Source organism: Cicer arietinum, chromosome 8 (genome assembly GCF_000331145.2).
Source record: "Cicer arietinum cultivar CDC Frontier isolate Library 1 chromosome 8, Cicar.CDCFrontier_v2.0, whole genome shotgun sequence".
Taxonomy (NCBI): domain Eukaryota; kingdom Viridiplantae; phylum Streptophyta; class Magnoliopsida; order Fabales; family Fabaceae; genus Cicer; species Cicer arietinum.
In genome coordinates, this window is record NC_021167.2 from 21,100 (window position 1) to 40,715 (window position 19,616).

Genomic DNA, 19,616 nt, shown 5'->3' on the forward strand with positions numbered 1-19,616 from the left:
TCGGGATTAAGGTTTCCAATTTTGGGTTTCAAGTTTATGGTTTCATGTTTTGGGTTATGTGTTTCGGGTTTTGGGATTAGGGTTTCAGGTTTAGCATTTAGGATTTCGAGTTTAAGGTTTCGTATTTTTATTATTGGGTTTAGGGTTTAGGGTTTCGGATTTTGGGTTTTGGGATTAGGGTTTATCGTTTAGCATTTAGTATTTCGATTGCGTAGTAAATGGTTGTCGGACGCGCCATCCTGTGCGATGGAAGGAAGTTGAGCATGGATCGGGTGAACATAGGAAGAGATGGCGTGCGTGGGCCCGTGGAGTGTGGACGAACTACAAGATGCAAAGTTGATGGAGTGGTCTTTCGTCGGAAACAGTGGTGGCGGCAGCAGCAAACTGAACGGAAAATGTCGAAACAAAAGAGATCATATAAAAAAAACTATTAATTCCCAAACTTTTGGGAACTCGACAGCGGAATACATGCGAGATAGTTCAAGGATGGTTGAAATAGGTTATGATACCATGTTAAAGTTGTAGGATTTTAGATAAAAGAGGGAGATAAAATAATAAAAGCTTGAATATTATTTGATAATTGTTGACATATAGCAATCAGATTTGATATGATTGTGTTTATTAGTTGATTTTCTATTTAAGTTTATTTGTATTTTGGGAAAGAATCAAATCACTCTGATTTGATTTATTTCCTAATTTATTTTTCCTTTATTCTATGCATTCATTAGATAGCTGACAACATTGTATATGTATATATTTATGTTTGTACTGTTTCAGTTTCAATAAAATAAGAAATTTCCCTTCCCTCTGAATTTAACCTAATTGCACCCTAAAACACACACATGGTATTAGAGCTTCACTCTGATCTTGTGGCAGCTCACCATGTCCTCACAAGAAACTGAAAAAAATTATTCATCCACGACTACAATACCAGAAAAAAATTATGGTGAACCATTATCCGTTTCTAGCAGGACTCAATCCAGAGCGATGAAGTTCGTGGTCGAATCTTTGTTTTGTAGTTGCATTTCCCAACAAAAATATTCCTAAACCCTAAACCCTAAACATGAACACCTAAACCCAAAACCTCATACCCTAAACTTAAAACCAAAAACTCTAAACCCGAAACTTGAAACCCTAATCCCGAAACCCAAGACCCAAAACCCTTAACTTGAAACCTGAAACCCTAAACCATTAACCTGAAACCCTAATCATGAAATCCTTAACCCTAAATCCAAAATCCTAAACCCTAAACCCTACACCCAAATAGAGGAACGGAAAAAATGAGTCATTTAGTATTATTCAATCAGAAACCTAGGTGTTTTTGACATAGAGAATTCAAATTCTTGACGAACATTGCTCCTAAGGTTACAGGAGAGATCCTCTTGTAATATATTTCCCTGTTTTCAATCAATAATACGATCTTTTTTATTCATATTGATCAGGGTTCTTTTCACTAATTGGCCCAATTTGTTATGGTTGCCTACTTTTCTGAACTCAACTATTCCGTATGTTCTTTTAAACGAAATAATCAACTTTAACTGATCTAAAATTGCTTATATTTAAAGCTAGAAGGAGTATTCATTTAATCAAGAAAAATATGTATTTAATTAATTGATACTTCCACTATTCTTTATTATAACGAAATTTAATCAATTGCACATTTATTAAGGAAGTCTTATGAAATTAATAAAAATATTTAATTTAATAAATAAAATAATATATATAGACAATCTGAAAAAATTTATTGAATTATTCGACTAATGTATAGAAAATTGTTACAAAAATTTCATAGAGTATTATAGGAATATTAAAAATAAAATTTGAAAAATTAGTTAAAATTACTTATAATAAAAAACAATTAAATTGTATTTTTTTTCTTATAATAAAGAATAGGATAAGTGTTTAGGCTTCTAATCTCAAAATATCGAATTCAAAATTTTTCAGATACCGTGATAAATTAGTTATCGATGCCACTTTGATTATCAAAAAATTCCTCTTCTCCAATTTGAAAATAATAAAAATACTAAAGAAAATAAAAACTTGAATCAAATGTAAACAAAAAAGAATCGATTGCAAAAACAGCCGAAGGATAATTTAAAATACGATTTTCCATTTGACAAACCACTGCTCATAATTTCTTCAGCTTCTGTCCCCGCAGCCCATTCCAGAAAGCAGCTGCTTTGACCACATTTTTTCCTGGAAGCTGAACTTCCAAAACCTGAGTTACAACATCACTAAATTCAGAAAGGCATCTTGATCCACAAAAACTGATCTCATAAACCTATGTTAAATTTGTGTAAAAGTGTTCTTTTTCATATTAAACATCACTGCTTCCTCAGTATTTATTCCTCGCAAAATAGAGTAAAACCCATACCATACAGTACCTTTAAAACCAAGTAATTTTCTTTTACCTGCTTAATATATTCCAGAAAAGATTTATATAATTACAGATTTAGGGATAGATTCTGGATTTTCAATTTAAAAATTGCTCTTATAGTGCACAAACACAATTTGAATCCCCGAAGAAATTGGCTCTTCATCCAACATCATTTTTATTAGATATTAGTTTCAAATGTAACAAAGGATTCCATAGAGCAATTGGATAAAAGATTAAGGGAATATCCCTTCTCTATAAAGCTACATAACCTACCTTACAATGGTTTACACCACTCAATTTCTAAATTTGATAAAGATTCTTTTTAAGGGAATGAAAGTCTATAATTATAGACTTCCTATATCAAGAATAGGGATAATGATTAATAGAAACTACCCTAAAACAGAAACAACTAACAAACGGAAAAATAACTAACTTAACTAACCTAAGTGACTAATCCAACAACCCTTAACTACTTTAACTACTCTAATTTCCGTTTATCCTTTATACTGTTAAAGTTGTGGGATTTTAGGGATAAAAGAGAGAAAAAATAATACGAGCTTGAATATTATTTGATAATAGTTTTATGTTAACTTAATTCAAAATTCAAAAGACTCAATAGTATCCTCTATGTATAGAAATACATAGACTTAATCTTAAATCAGGAACAAATCATACTAATAATAAGACATATTCTAAAATATCTCTAGATTGTAAAATGATCCTAAGAAATAGCTAAAGATACTCTGATATAATATATAAGATATTATAAGATAATTAATAATATTCTAACACTCCCCCTCAAGTTAAAGCTTACTAACACTAAGTTTTAGCTTGTTAAAAGAAAACAATGTTTTTCTCTGCAAAATAATAAATAAATAAATAAATGGAAAGAAAACTTGGTAATGTGAGTTAGAGATAATTGCTATAAATATAGCCTAGCCATATAGCTGGAATGATCACCAGCATGTGAGAAATTCATGGCAAGCAATTGAACAAAGTAAGGTTCATTTTTCTAAAAACTACATTTGAAATCTACTTCAGGGTGAGAGAGACGTGCTTCAAAGAGAGAGAGGGAAATCAATACATCTGATACAAAAATTTATGATTTGTTCCTGATTTAAAATTGAGTTTATATTTCTTTATAAATAGATATTAGTATTGAATCTTTTGTAATCAAGTTAGCATAAAACTATTATCAACAATATTCAAACTCTTATTATCTCTCTCCTTTTCTCTAAAATTCGACAACTTTAACATGGTATCAGAACCTATTTCGATACTCCTTGAACAATTTCGCCGTCGTTCCGCTGTCGAGTTCCCAACAATTTGAGAATATAATCAAAGTTTATCTTTTTCAACGTGATCATTCATTTCTCAAACCACTGTCATGACACATTCCGACACCGATTTCACTTGTTTTCCTTCAATTCACTACTGCTACTATTTCCAACGACTTTTCTGACAAAAGACCACTCCATCAGTTTCGCCTCTTCCAGATCGGCCCACACATCAAAGAGCGTTGCCGAAAGCCACCGTACGTCAGATTCTGGCGTCGCTGCGTCCTGTAACCGTTTAAGACGCGACCTCTATATTGAACTTGTCTCGGCCTCTTGGTTCTAAATTTTCCCTCGTATTCTAATTCTGGGATACGGTTACACCTACTACCTCCAAGATCCATCGTGTTCCGTCGTTACTGGAAAAAAATTCTAGCAAGTTTTTCGACATAACCATTTCCATTGTGTGTGAAATCTCCTAATTTACACAACCCATATTTTTTATGCCAAAAGTTGCTCCACGTACGCTCATGTGCCTCCAAATTCGTCGTGTTCATCCCACGCATAGCCGCCAACAGCCTCGAGCTCAAGCACGTTTGTCCACCTTTCTGCGCAATGTTTCAGTCATCTAGATTGGGTTTTCCTTCCTAGTTCCATATCTGCCTTAAGTTTTTTTTTAGCCACATGTATACGCTTGACAATTTATCTCAGATATACAGGCCCCATCTTTGTCCCAGATGTATTGGCCTTGCATTTCTCTCCCTGAAACATGCCTCTCTCTCTTTGAAGCAAATTCAAGTTTAAATATTTTGAGTCTCCAGGTTTTAAACTTCCAAATGCAGTTTTTAAGAAGGATTGATTGCATCTTTGTTCAATTGTTTGTCATGAATTTCTCTCAGACTGGTGATCAATCCGGCTATCTGACTAGGTTGTATTTATAGCAATTATATCCGACTTCATCTGCATCTCTGAGTTGTCTTTCCATTTGTTTTTATTATTTTGCATAGCAAAACATTGTTTTCTTGTAACCAGCTAAAACTTAGTAAGCTCTAACTTGAGGGGGAGTGTTAGAATATTAAAAAATATCTTATAAGATCTGTTATATTATATTAGATTATCTTGAGTTATTTCTTATGATCAATTTATAATCATAGAGATATCTTATAATATCTCTTATTATTATTATGGTTTGTTCCTGATTTCGGATTGAGTTTATGTTTCTCTATAAATAGAGATTAGTATTGAGTCTTTTGTAATCAAGCTAGCATAAAGCTATTGTCAATAATATTCAAATCTTTATTGTTTTTTTGCCACCTTTTCTCTAAAATCTCACAACATCAACATGGTTCATATATGGGAAAACGAACACACTTGAACGATCGGCAGTGGTAATATAAGCCATTGTTATAACCTATTAGTAAGAACTTAATTGCATGACAAACACCAAAGAAGAAGCAGCACAACTCTAACGAAACAAAGTCATGATCGATCAATGGAGTGAAATACGTCCAAAACAGAAGAGATAATAACGGTTGTTTGAACAAGAACGCATATTTTCGTTGACCAAATTGGAAAGTAAGGGAATATCTGGAACCGTAAGGCTGAGCAAGACAAACCGAGAAAGGTTGCGTAGTAAATGGTTGTCGGACGCGCCATCCTGTGCGATGGAAGGAAGTTGAGCATGGATCGGATGAACATAGGAAGAGATGGCGTGCGTGGGCCCGTGGAGTGTGGACGAACTACAAGATGCAAAGTTGATGGAGTGGTCTTTCGTCGGAAAAAGTGGTGGCGGCAGCAGCAAACTGAACGGAAAATGTCGAAACAAAAGAGATCATATAAAAAAAACTATTAATTCCCAAACTTTTGGGAACTCGACAGCGGAATACATGCGAGATAGTTCAAGGATGGTTGAAATAGGTTATGATACCATGTTAAAGTTGTAGGATTTTAGATAAAAGAGGGAGAGAAAATAATAAAAGCTTGAATATTATTTGATAATTGTTGACATATAGCAATCAGATTTGATATGATTGTGTTTATTAGTTGATTTTCTATTTAAGTTTATTTGTATTTTGGGAAAGAATCAAATCACTCTGATTTGATTTATTTCCTAATTTATTTTTCCTTTATTCTATGCATTCATTAGATAGCTGACAACATTGTATATGTATATATTTATGTTTGTACTGTTTCAGTTTCAATAAAATAAGAAATTTCCCTTCCCTCTGAATTTAACCTAATTGCACCCTAAAACACACACATGGTATTAGAGCTTCGACTCTGATCTTGTGGCAGCTCACCATGTCCTCACAAGAAACTGAAAAAAATTATGGTGAACCATTATCCGTTTCTAGCAGGACTCAATCCAGAGCGATGAAGTTCGTGGTCGAATCTTTGTTTTGTAGTTGCATTTCCCAACAAAAATATTCCTAAACCCCAAACCCTAAACCCTAAACATGAACACCTAAACCCAAAACCTCATACCCTAAACTTAAAACCAAAAACTCTAAACCCGAAACTTGAAACCCTAATCCCGAAACCCAAGACCCAAAACCCTTAACTTGAAACCTGAAACCCTAAACCATTAACCTGAAATCCTAAACCCTAAACCCTAAATCCTCTTTACCTCTATGTCAGTTACTTATTCATCCTCTCTTGCTCAAAAACGTATCTCTTTCTCTTATGCTCTTTTGAGTTCCAAACCAAATTCAAAAACTCCATGGATTATCGATTCTGGAGCCACTGATCATATGATAGATTGCTCAAAATTATTTTCCACTTATAGTACATGTGCAGGTCATAAAAAGGTAAAGATAGTTGATGGTACTTTTTCCACCATAGTTGGAGTTGGTTATATCCCTATTTCTAAAACTCTAACTCTTCACAATGTCCTTCATGTTCCAAATTTGTCATGTAACTTGTTGTCCATCAGCAAATTAACACAAGATCTTAACTGTTTGGCTATTTTTAACCCAATTAATTGTCAATTTCAGGAGTTGAAATCGGGGAGGATGATTGGCAGTGCTAAAGAGGTCAATCGTCTCTATCTCTTCGATGATGAGGCTGATCTTAAAGAGTAGTTTCATAGTAATTGTCTCAACTCAGTTTTGGTTCATAATAATGAAGAAATAATGTTATGGCATTATAGGTTAGGACATCTAATTTTTTTGTATTTGAAGCACTTATTTCTCGAGTATTTTAAGAATAAAAATTCATATCAGTTTTTCTGTGAAGTTTGCCAATTTGCAAAGCATCATCGTTCTTTCTATTCTCCTCGGGTGCATAAACCATCTAGTCCATTCACATTAATTCATAGTGATGTTTGGGGACCTTGTAGGGACCCTACTCCTAATGGAAGAAGGTTTATTATCTTCGTAGATGATCACACTCGATTAACTTAGGTTTACTTAATGAAAACAAAATCTGAAGTTGAAAGCATCTTCAAAAGTTTTTTCCAAATGATTTTGACTCAATCTCAAGTAAAAATAAAAATTCTCTGTAGTGATAATGAAAAGGAATATTTTAATAAACACTTACATGAATTTTTCCTACAACAAGATATCATTCATCAAAGTTCACGTGTGGATACTCCACAACAAAATGGAGTGGTTGAACGAAAAAATAAACATCTCCTTTAAGTTGTAAGAGCATTGTTGTTTCAAAATAAGGTTCCAAAGTATCTTTGGGGAGAAGCAATTCTCACTAGAACATATTTGATAAATAAGATGCCTACATAAATTTTAGATTACAAAACTCCATTTGATGTTTTCACAAGTCTATTTCCTAATAATAAACTTTCATACACTCTTCCCCTAAAGATATTTGGATATACTGTTTTGAACCTATTTCCAAAAAGATTTTTGTGACTACGTATGCCACTTTCTTTGACAAAACTCCTTTTTTTGGTGATCATCTTCAAGGGAGGATAATAGAAGAAGATGATGTTCAATATTTAAAAATTGCAAATCTGGATTTTCTAAACAATTTGGAAAAAACAAATTTTGAGAAAAGTAACATAGCAGAATCCTATTGAAAATACTAGAAATTGAGTAAAGTAACAAAACAAAATCCTTTGGTGAATCTAGTCAAGAAAGCCATGAGCATGATATTCAAGAAAATGCCTTGACAAAACCAGAAGTTGAGAATGAGTCGGTTGAAATTGATTTCAAAGGTATCCAACTCTTTAACTACATATACTCAAGGAAAAAAGTGTCACAGAGAAGAGAACCTCAACTCTGCCAAACATCCAAGGATCCAACAGGTAAGAGTTTTTCTAATTTTATTGTACCTTTTCAAAATTTTGATCATAATAATCTTGTCTTTGTAAAACCTGCTCCCAATGACTTCGTCCCTTTAAAACCTACCTTTGATGATTCTAGTCTACCCATTGTTGTCCCTCACTTTTAGAGCTTTTACTTGTGAACTGACAAAAACAGAGATCCCAAGAGATATACAACAAGCTCTAAGAGTTCCTAAGTGGAAAGAAGTTGTCTTGGAGGAGATGAGTGCTCTTGTAAAAAATCAAACTTGGAAAAGGTGAATCTACCTAGAGGAAAGAGAATTGTGAGGTGCAAATGGGTGTTTACCATAAAACACAAGGTTGATGGACCAGTAGAGAATTATAAGGTCAGGTTAGTTGCCAAAGGCTTTACACAAACTTATGGAATTAATTACTCAGAAACTTTTGTTCTTATTGCAAAACTTAACATCATTAGAGTTCTTTTATCTTTAGTTGTTAACTTGGATTGGCCATTACAACAGCTAGACGTAAAAAACGTGTTTTTAAATGAGTTAGATGAGGAAGTCTATATGGATTCACCCTCGGGGTTTGAATTTAAATTCAACCAAAAGGTCTGCAAGCTTCAGAAGTCTCTTTATGGCTTGAAACAGTCACCTCGAGCAAAGTTTGAAAGATTCACTAAATTTGTTAAGAAGCATGGATATTCTCAATGCCAAATTGATCACACCATGTTTGTGAAACATTCTTCTAAAGGTAAAATGGCTATATTGATTGTTTATGTAGATGATATTGTTATCGTCGAGGGTGATTCTAATGAAATAAAAAATTTGAAGCTTGCTACTGAATTTGAAATTAAAGATCTTGGGCCTTTAAAATATTTTTTGGGAATGTAAGTTGCAAGATCAAAGAAATAGATTGTTGTATCACAACAGAAATATATTTTAGATCTTTTAAAAGAAATCGGGATGACGGGTTGTAGGCCAGCTGATACTCCAATAGATCCTAATCAGAAAATTGGTAGTAATGGCAGTAGTGATCCAGTGGATACATCTCGGTAACAAAGATTAGTAGGAAGACTAATTTATCTATCTCATACTCGTCCAGATATAGCTTTTATTGCTATCTTAGTGAGTCAACTTATGCACTCACCTCACGAAGAACATTTAAAGGTTGTTTAATGTATTATAAGGTATCTCAAAAGTTCCCCCAAAATGGGACTGTTTTTCCATTAAATTGATCAACAAGGAATTAAGGTATTTACTGACGTAGATTGGGCAGGGCCCATCACGGATAAAAAGTCAACATCTGGTTACTGCACATTTGTTTGGGGAAACTTAGTTACTTGGAGGAGCAAGAAACAAAATGTAGTAGCTAGAAGCAGTGTTGAGGCAAAATATAGGGCAATGGCCCAAGGTGTTTGTGAAGAGCTCTTCAAAGAATCTTAGAAGAGTTTAAACTTCCTATAAATCTTCCAATTAGGCTGTATTGCGACAACAACGCAGCAATTAGCATTTCTCAAAATCATGTTCAACATGAGCGAACCAAAAATGTTAAAATTGATAGACATTTTATAAAAGAGAAAATAGATGTAGGTCTGGTTTACATGCCTTTTGTCCCTACTTCACAATAAGTTGTCGATATCCTTACCAAGGGTATGTTCAAGCCCAGTTTTGATTTTCTTGTATATGATTAGGGGTGGGAATTGGTCAGGACATGCTTTGAAAGGCTTGAGTCTGGTCTACGATTAATTTTTTAGACATAAGTCTGGTCTACGACCCATCATAGACTTTTTATTCGGTCTGGCCTAACCTTTTTAAATGTCTGATCAGGCCTGAAAGTCTTATTCACATTAAAACATTTAAATATTATATTTTACATTTTTTTAAATTGGCTAAACTAGAAATTTATATAAAAGGAAAACTAATCAAATTATAATCAAATTTAATAACTAACAAGTCTGCACTGCAACAACCTTCCAAGAAAACAAAATAACAAAATGAATCAATAATTAGTCCCTGTTAGAATATTAGAAAATATCTTATAATATCTTTTAGGCTAAATTATATTTGTGGTCCTTTAACTTAATTTCAGGTAACGTTTTAGTCCTTTATCTTTTTTTTCCCGACTTGGTCCTTTATTTTAATTTTAAGTGACAATTTGATATTTTATGTTTTAAAATTTCAACAATGATATCCTTTTTTATACAAAAATTCAAAAAAAAATTCAATCAAAACTCATAAAATTAATTATATTCTTCAATATAATACAAATTTCATCAAATTCGTAATATAAATCTTCAAATAAACTCATATTTTCATACTTTATTTGATATTTTTAGGAATAAAGGACTAAATCGGGAAGAAAAAAAAGATAAAGGACTAAAACGTTACCTGAAATTAAGTTAAAGGACCACAAATGTAATTTAGCATATCTTTTATATTATATTAGAGTATTTTGAGTTATTTTCTATGATCAATTTATAATCATAGAGAATCTTAAAAAATATCTTATTATTATTATGATTTATTCCTAATTTAGGATTTAGTCTATGTTTCTCTATAAATAGAGATTAGTATTGAGTCTATTGTAATCAATTTAGTATAAAGCTATTATCAATAATATTCAAACCCTTATTATTTTCTCTCCTCATTTTCTCTAAAATCCCACAATTTCAACATGGTATCAGAGCCTATTTCGATCCTCCTTGAACGATCATGCCTCTATTCCGCTGTCGAGTTCCCAACAATTAGGGAATGTAATCATAGTTTCTCTTTTCTAACATTCCAACATTTGATGCACTGGCTTTGCCTTTCTCTCCTTGAAGCACGCTTCTCTCTCCTTGAAGCAGATTTAAGTTTAAATATTTTGAGTCTCTATTATTATTGGTTTGAAGCTTCCAAATGCAGTTTTTTAGAAGAACGGAGCTTGCTTTTTTTCAATTGTCTTCCATGAATTTCTCTCAAGCTGATGATTAATCAGACTATCTGGCTAGGCTTTATTTATAGCAATTATCTCCGTCTTCACATGCATCCCTGAGTTGCCTCTCCATTATTATTGGTTTGAAGCTTCCAAATGCAGTTTTTTAGAAGAACGGAGCTTGCTTTTTTTCAATTGTCTTCCATGAATTTCTCTCAGGCTGATGATTAATCAGACTATCTGGCTAGGCTATATTTATAGCAATTCTCTTCGACTTCACATGCATCCCAGAGTTGCGTCTCCATATTTTTTATTATTTTGTGGATCAAAATATTTTTTTGTAGCAAGCTAAAGCTTAGTCCCTAAACCCTAAAGCTTAGTAAGCTTTAGCTTGAGGGGGAGTGTTAGAATATTAGAAAATATCTTATAATATTTTTTATATTATATTAGAGTATTTTGAGTTATTTTCTATGATCAATTTATAATCATAGAGAATCTTAAAATATCTCTTATTATTATTATGATTTATTCCTAATTTAGTATTTAGTCTATGTTTCTCTATAAATAGAGATTAGTATTGAGTCTATTGTAATCAATTTAGTATAAAGCTATTATCAATAATATTCAAACCCTTATTATTTTCTCTCCTCCTTTTCTCTAAAATCCCACAATTTCAACAGTCTCTATACACATATTAAGCTAAATGTTATATCCATACCAATTTACATGATACCAATACCATTGTATATATTTTAAACAAAAAATGATTTTTATAACAAAATGATTTTTAAAAAATCTGAAACAAACACTCTTTAAACCCTAAAAAATAATTTTTAGTTTCAAAGAATAGATTTTTTTCTGCAACAAACCCTCCAATTATTATCTCTCAAACAAACTCAAACATATTCAATAATAATATAATTAATATTATTATCAACTTTGAAACACTTCTAAAAGGAATGCAACTATTTTATGCATTTTTTATTATTTTTTTACAAATTCGCATATACTGTTTTTTTTTTATTATTTATAAAACCTAAAATTATACCAACTTCAATGGAGTTTCTAGAAGATTTTACAAAGGTTAACTTTACTAAAGTAATACAAAGATAAAAAATAAAAAAATAAAACTGAAGTAGTAAATATTGAAATCTTACATAGTATAATAATTATATAATAATATGAACGATTCAACTTGAAAAGATCGGGGGCAAAAAAGAACGGAGATAATATGGAACGGCTACCGAATATGAAACGACTATTAAGTGATTGTCTAATTGATAGACTTTAAAATAGAAAATAATATTATTAATAAATAATACTAAAAAAATAATATTAATAAATAATAAAATATATATATAGATATGTCAACTTGTCAGGCCTAATAGTTTTTTATAGTCTAACATATTTAAATAAATAAGCTTTAAAAATAGTTTGAGTCTAACCTTTTTATTAAACAAGTTAGACCATACGTAGGCTAGGCTATAGGCCCCCTGGCGGACAATCTAGCTTATTCTCATCCCTAGATATGAATGTGTTTATTATATGATTTTATATTTAAGTTTATTTGTATTTTGGGGGAAAAAATCAAATCACTCTGATTTGATTTATTTTCTAATTTATTTTTCCTTTATTCTTTACATTCATTAGATAGTTGGCAGCATTGTATATATATGTCTCAGTCTAGGTAGTCAATCCCAGATAGCGGCGCATTGCGGACAACCCTAGAAACTGGGATATCGAGATAGCGGATTGCGGGATACCAGGATTTTTTGAACAAATTATATGAATAATACTATATAAACATACATAATAAAACAACATCTCAAACTCATAAACATTTATAAATTAAAAAATAAAACAGAAAGAAAAAATAAAATAAAAAGTAACAAAAAAATAATTTAAATAAAAGAAATAGAAAGAATTAACTAAGTAACAAAAGATGAAAAAATTAAATTAAAATAAAAACAGAAAGAAAAAAACAAGAAAAAAAAAAGTAACAAAAAATAAATTAAAAAAATGAAACAGAAGACAGAACTAAAGTTAAAAAAATAAAATTAAAAAAAACAGAAAAAAAGAAGTAACAAAAAAAATAAAGAAATAGAGAAAGAGAAAGAAGTAAAAAGAAAAGAAAATTAAATTAAAAAAAAAAAGGAGTAAAAACAGGAAAGGGAACATAGGAACAGAACAGAGAAAGAAGTAATAAGAGAAAGAAGTAAAAACAGAACAGAGAAAGAAGTAAAAGGAAGAGAACCCATGACGAAGAGGAAGACGAACAGGCTAAAAGGAACGAACGAGGAAGGACGAACGCAGAGGACGACAAAACGGCAGTGAGAAGACGAAACGACAGAGGGAGACGAAACGGCAGAGGAAGGAAGGAGACAACTAACTCTAAAATTTGAAGGACAATACCAAAATTACCCTTAAAACATTTTAAAAATTTAAGGGTAAAATTGGCTTTTCAAGGAAAAAAAGAATTTAAAAAAATTTTTGTTTTCTAGGGTTTGAGAACCCACGACCCGGCCCAGATCGCGCGCGACCTCTTCTTTCCCCGCGCCGCACTGCTACGCCGCGGCCATGTCCTTCACCGCGCCACTCCGACGCGATCCTGCCGCGAACCGGCACTATTGACTACCTAGGTCTCAGTTTCAATAAAATAAGAAATTTTCCTTCCCTTTTGTTTTAACCTAGTTGCACCCTAAAACACAATAATAATTTTATGCTAACTTCATTCAAAAGACTCAATAGTATTCTCTATTTATATATAGATTCAATCCTAAATCAGGAGCAAATCATAATAATAATGAGAGATATTCTAAGATATCTCTATGATTATAAATTGATCATAGGAAGTAACTAAAGATACTACTAATAATATCTTGGAACATTGAATTTCAAAATGCAACTCCTCAATATGCTTTAAGCCTATAATTACTATTTACTAATGAATAATGATTTTTAAAAGCAAATGGACAACTTTTTGTTTACAGTCAAAAGAGCACCTTAAAAAAATTGGAATTAACAAGACACAGTCCATTTGTGTCAATTCCACCTCAAACTAGGAAGGAAATGCTTTTTAACTCTCTTCATTTGTTGTTTAAATAGTTTTGAATAAAATCTACAAAAGAAACTAATATGTAATCTTTTTCCTAAAAATTGTTTGGCGTAGAGCTGAGAAAATCATAGATTAACAAGATCCATGCACTTGAAGGTGGCGTTGGATAGACGTGTTAGATACACCGTTCATTCTTTTTATTTGTTGTTCAAAGATTATTTACACATACTAATACAACTAATAATTTTGTTACTTTTGATGAAATTATTTGTCTTTTTCTATAGTACGCTTAACTATTTACTACTTCATTCCATTTATTTTTTTTTTCTCTACAATAAATAGTTAAGAGTATTATTGATAAACCAATACTATTGCATTGAACTTTGAAAACAACAATTAAATAGAAACAAAATTCTTCTACAAAAGCGAAGTTTAAAAAGAATGGAGGGAATAATGAGAACAAAACAAAACATGAGTTGTGTTTTATATTTCAAGAATATCAAAATTAGAGCTATACGGGACAAAAGGTAGGCAAAGTGATACATTTTGGTTCCATCTAAAATGCTGAAACCAAAGAGAACAAATAGAATAGGTATTTCCATTCCATTTTGGCCGCACGCCAAATTATACAGAAGAGGCATTACCCAAGTTTTTTAGATTTATTGACACTAAAGAATCTAACCAACATCGGAATAAGCAATAGCTGCTCACTGAGTACAGAACACAATTTAAAAAGAAAATGGCAATTTAATAGATCAATTCTGGGAAAAGTTCTCTTATGGTGTCTTAATATGTATTGGTTGCATAAATTCACTTGATATACAGATTATAACTAGAAGCGTTAACCTCCATTCAAAAAAACTAAAACCTATAACATCTACCAAAAAGCACTTGTCTAGGTTATGCAACTATGATTTAGCTCTGCACCGATAAATTAAACTTCATGATTGATTTTAAAAACTAAACATACCTCAAGTGAGGTGCCCCTTCCACATGGAAACACCAATGCACCATTGACAAATGCAATATCATCTGCTTCATTGAAGTGCTCATTCTCATGAGAGCAAACTCGTGTGGTTATGATTTTAATCTCTAATGTTTTCTTCTGACCATCTTTGTCAACTGCTTGAATCTTTGCTCGAGTTCCTGGCCACCCTGAAAATGCACGAACCTAAAATTGTTTTTCGTCGCAACTGCACAGTTCAAATGAAATCATGAAGTCTACCTTATTATGGAGAACAGGTGCTTCTTGATCAAAGAATAGCCATGATTCATCTGGACCTATCTGCATAAAGTAGCAAAACTGAACTAAGATCAATTCCTTGTAAGGAACATCATTTATCAACTGTATACAGTGGAGTTGTTTTTTCATTTTCCTTTTTGTGGTAAACATAACCGGATATAAAATGAAGTGATCAGAAAGGAATATAACAATTTCTCCCCAATTTGACCTTTTCACACTTTCAAGATCAGTTATTTTATTACTCCTCAAAACTAGATAGGAGAACTTGGAGTATGTTCTTCTGGTTTGTTTTAACTTTTAATAATTAATGTGTCCTGTTTTTCGAACTCTAACCCATTCTCTTATCAGCAAAAAAAATCCAAAACAACCAATCAGTTCAAGTTTTGCATTTTGCATACTCGCAGAGCTCATACAACTCTTGCACCTAATATGTGCTTTACTAGGATATGTGTTCAAAAATGAACAGTAGTCCGCATTTTTTTTGCACGGGGCAGCTTATTTCTTTTTAAGACCACAAGGTGTCCCCACATTCTGGCATGAATTATTATATAATTTGTTTGATGTTCTTATTGAACACTTCGCATGCTCCCTTCCATCTTGTACAAGCGATTTTAGAAATATGGAGGCTAAAAGTAAGCTGAATGTGGTTTATGCAATTCAATGGTGTAAGATGGAATGCTTATATCTTCAAGTCAAGATTTTCTCTTTGCCCTTACATTTTTTTATTTTATACATTTGTGCCGATGGTCTCTCATTAAAGCTCTTGAATGATTGTCTCAAAGGAACTAAAATTATTGCCATGCAAAGAGATGGAATAACCTTGTTGCATTTTTGAGCCATCAATGTGGTGCCAGAAATAGAAAAAATTCTTAAAAGTAAATATGAATTATCAACTTTAACCAGTACAACAATCAACATTGGGCAAAAGCAATGTTGAATCTGATATATGTTGAACGAATATCAATAAGAAAATAATTTATTTTTCCCTTCCAAGTAACATAATCAAAACTAACACTACCTTTGGTGCCAACGTAGCCTTAGAATCATCTTGGGGTTGTGCCTTCACTCTTGCCGATCCATCAAATATAGATGGAAGTTCTGCAATCAGAAGTTTAGATCCTGCTTTGTCAAATAAAGGCATGAACTGATTATTAACAATTACTTTCTATCAAAAGGTACGAACTCTGAATAAGAAAAGCTTTGTGTAACACTAGGAGAAAATAACATAGGAATGCAAAAGATAAACTAATATCATTGTAGAGAAGAATCATACCTTTATGAAACAGGAGCTCAAGCAAATCAGGTGCCTACATATATATATGCATCTAAAGATTTGTTAGAAGGATGGAGTCAAATCTATAATTTCCTAGTAAATTTCACCAAATAAGAAGAAACAGTGAGTGCAAGGCTCATAATGACTGATTTACAGGAGCACAAATAGTTCCAAAACGAGGAAAAGGCCATGTGCCCCCAGACCTTTTTGTAGGAAACAGTGACAACAAAGGACTTTACCTTAATATGATCATCAACTTCAATTGTTTCAGTAGCAATGATAGGTCCAGCATCGAGTGCACGAACAGTGAATGCTAACGATACTCCGGTTTGTTTAACACCATCCTAGTATAAATAAACTTGTGAAATGAGAGCATTGATAATTTATAATTGACATGAAGGAAAAAGGTGGGGGGAAGAACCTGCAATGCTCTTTGAACAGGAGCAGCACCACGATAGATTGGCAAAAGGCTAGGGTGAATATTGACTGTTCCTGCAGAGGGAATATCTAAAAACTTGGTGGGTAATATATTGCCATAAGCTGCCGTTATGCATAGCTGGGGTTGCAAAGCTTTTAAATCTGACAAGAACGTATCCTGCAGGGAATGAAGAGTGAGTAATTGAACTTTGTTTGATGAATTAAGATTAGATTAGATTAGATTAGAAAGGAATGATTACGTCTCCAGCACGTTGAGGAGTGAAAATAAGATGAGAAGAGAAGCCCCTGTCAAGAGCATAGTTCGCCAAGGGAGAGAGCATAAGCTTTTTCCCCCTGTCCCTTCTAGCGGCAGGTTGAGTCACAATAGCCGCAACCTAAATAAATAAATATTGATTGATTAATGTTGAAAATCCAATACTATAGTGGTGAGTATGAAAGAAGAAAATGAAAAAGTAGGTAGGTGCCTCAAAGGAAGAATGTGGCAAAGCAGAAGCTGTGAGTAGTGCATCCAGGACTATTGTGGAGACCTGAAGGAACAATGGAAATAATAAAAGTGAGTAAAGTACAATAGAAGAGAAGAGAGAAATGAGACCTGACCTGAGGTGCTCCCAAGAGAACAATTGACTTCTTAGTGTTGTTGGTAATGGTGGTGGAAGTGGAAGAGAACAATGAAGAAGACGCACTCTGACTTTGTACACACCATAACCGTCGAATCATTCTTCTTCTCACTTCTCTAACATTAAATACATGATGAAATATTTGAAGTTAGACGTGGTTTGATATACTCAAAACTGAAAAGCCGAAATATGTGATGCATGCCTTTGTGTGTGTCAGTTATATATAATATATATCAATACGACCATGAGACACGACATCCCTTCTTAAATTCCCAAAAACAGTACTACTTGTTAGTTGTCACTTATATATGTGATAGAGGTGATCATGGCCCTTGCTTGCTTGAAAAAGCCCAACTATCACCACCTCAAAACTTTGGCGATGGGAAGGAATCGAGTGTTCATATTATAATACTAATATAACAACATCCGCAACTTAATTATTTTGAGCCTAACTACCCATCATGAGTAACAGTTATTTTTTGCAAAGGCAAAAAGAAGGTTATATAAGGATGGCCACACACAAACACAAGATGTGCAAGAGAGGGAAGAAAATACAAGCTAAGTAAGCAAATAGAGTTCGCTAAACAAAAACCAAAATACACCATGAGACAACACATCCCTTCTTAAATTCCCAAAAACAGTACTACTTGTAAGAACCCCCAATACCAAGTCTATGACAGGCCAAACAGAAAACCCAGACAGCAGCAGCAGCAACAACAACAACAACAACAACAACAACAACAATAATAATAATAATAATAATAATAATAATAAGTTAGAGTTACGATGATGAGATGAGAATAGAGATTACCTCCTCCGAACTGGGCAGTATGAAAGTGACAAACTAAAGGGTTGTTGTTGGGGGTGACCCTAACCATTTTGAGGGAAATGTGGTTGAAAGAAGATGAACATCGAATTCGGGCGGAGGGTATCGGAAATTTGAATTGAAATTGCGGAGCGAGAGGTTGGAGTCGCAGCAGGTTGTCGCGAAGAGGAGGAGGAAGGTTAATCGCTAAAGAAAGAGCCATTCGGATGGTGATAATGGATGAAACACACTTCAACTTCTCAAATATAAGATTGGATGGATGGATAAATGCAAAGGCAAATGAAGTCAGGGTTTTATCACTTCATGGGCATGGATTTTACGATCACAATTGATGGCTAGTAATTATTTTATAAGGATAGTCACAATTGTGTAGTAAAATAATAAAGTTAAAGGATTCTTAGTAAAATTGGTTTACACTGCTATGCATATTTATGTGAAGTTACCTCTTTTATTTTGTGAAATCTCTCTTATTTTCTGTTTTTCAACACATATATCCTAAAAATAAATAATTTTTTTATACTCCATGCTTTTGTTTTCTAAAACAAATGAGAGAGTGTAGAATAGGAATTTGGACCTCCCAAGTAGGGATGGGAATAGGCTAGGCTGTCCGTCAGAGGCGTCTGGTCTGGTCTATTTAATAAAAAGGTTAGACTCAGCCATTTTTAAAGCTTATTTATTTAAATAGGTCAGGTTCAGACTTATAAAAAAGTCTATTAGGTCTGACAGGTCGGCCTATATATATTTTATTATTTATTAATATTATTTTCTATTTTAAATTTTATCAATTAAGCAATTACTCAGTAAGCATTCCATATTCAGTAGTTGTCCATATTCGGTAGCATTCCATATTTGGTAGTCATTTCATATTTGATAGTTGTTCAATTAGTTAATCACTCAGTAGTCTTTCATATATGTTTAAGAGGTAATAATGAGTGTGTTTGTTTTAAAAAAAAATCTATTATTTGACACAAAAAATTATTTTTTAGGGTTTAAAGGATGTTTGTTTCATATTTTTTTTAAATTATTTTAAATAGGTTTCCAGGCCAGACCAGACATTTAAAAAGGTTAGGTCAGGCTAAAAAAAATACCTATGATAGGCCGTAGGCGAGACTTAGTCCTAAAAAATAAATCGTAGGCCAGGCTCAGGCCTTTCAAAGTCTGGCCTGGTCTGACTTATTTTCACCCCTACTCCCAAGTCTCTTTTGGAAATATATCTTTCTGTTTTTTTTTTATCTTTTTCTCTCTTTGGAGTAGATTTTTCTTTTCTTTTCTTTTTTTATTAAATTGAAAGTGTGTTTTTCGAATAGTTGAGAGAATCTAAAGTGAAATAAAACAAAATATTTTACATTGATAATTA

The 19,616-nt window shown here is 32.6% G+C and overlaps 1 protein-coding gene across 8 annotated transcripts; it reads right to left on the reverse strand.

Moving 5' to 3' along the window:
- Positions 1 to 1,945: 1,945 nt before the first annotated feature.
- On the reverse strand, positions 1,946 to 18,572 carry LOC101511505 (uncharacterized). Of its 8 annotated transcripts, none has more exons than XR_001144528.3 (11): positions 18,245 to 18,572; positions 17,414 to 17,547; positions 17,281 to 17,343; positions 17,056 to 17,190; positions 16,800 to 16,973; positions 16,618 to 16,722; positions 16,379 to 16,412; positions 16,124 to 16,224; positions 15,088 to 15,165; positions 14,833 to 15,017; positions 1,946 to 2,218 (listed from the first exon to the last, which is right to left on the reverse strand). XR_001144528.3 is itself a non-coding variant. In XM_012718888.3 (11 exons), the coding sequence occupies exons 1-11, from the start codon at positions 18,459 to 18,461 to the stop codon at positions 2,129 to 2,131; spliced, it is 1,311 nt and encodes a 436-aa protein (XP_012574342.1). In that variant the 5' UTR covers positions 18,462 to 18,570; the 3' UTR covers positions 1,946 to 2,128. The 8 variants fall into 8 exon arrangements, 6 of the variants coding, with proteins under 6 accessions (XP_012574342.1, XP_004511273.1, XP_012574340.1 ...); XR_001144529.3 differs by having other exon boundaries at positions 15,088 to 15,147; positions 18,245 to 18,571; XM_012718888.3 differs by having other exon boundaries at positions 14,833 to 15,033; positions 16,124 to 16,203; positions 18,245 to 18,570.
- Positions 18,573 to 19,616: the final 1,044 nt, after the last annotated feature.

Bases quoted from the DNA above. Each gene is read 5' to 3' on its own strand.
- LOC101511505 (XM_012718886.3), bottom strand. From the start codon at position 18,461: ATGGCTCTTTCTTTAGCGATTAACCTTCCTCCTCCTCTTCGCGACAAC. The intron at 16,413-16,617 runs GTAAAGTCCTTT...ATATATATGTAG, and splicing joins AAGTTGATGATCATATTAAG to GCACCTGATTTGCTTGAGCT. The intron at 15,034-15,087 runs GTAGACTTCATG...AAACAATTTTAG, and splicing joins CACCTGTTCTCCATAATAAG to GTTCGTGCATTTTCAGGGTG.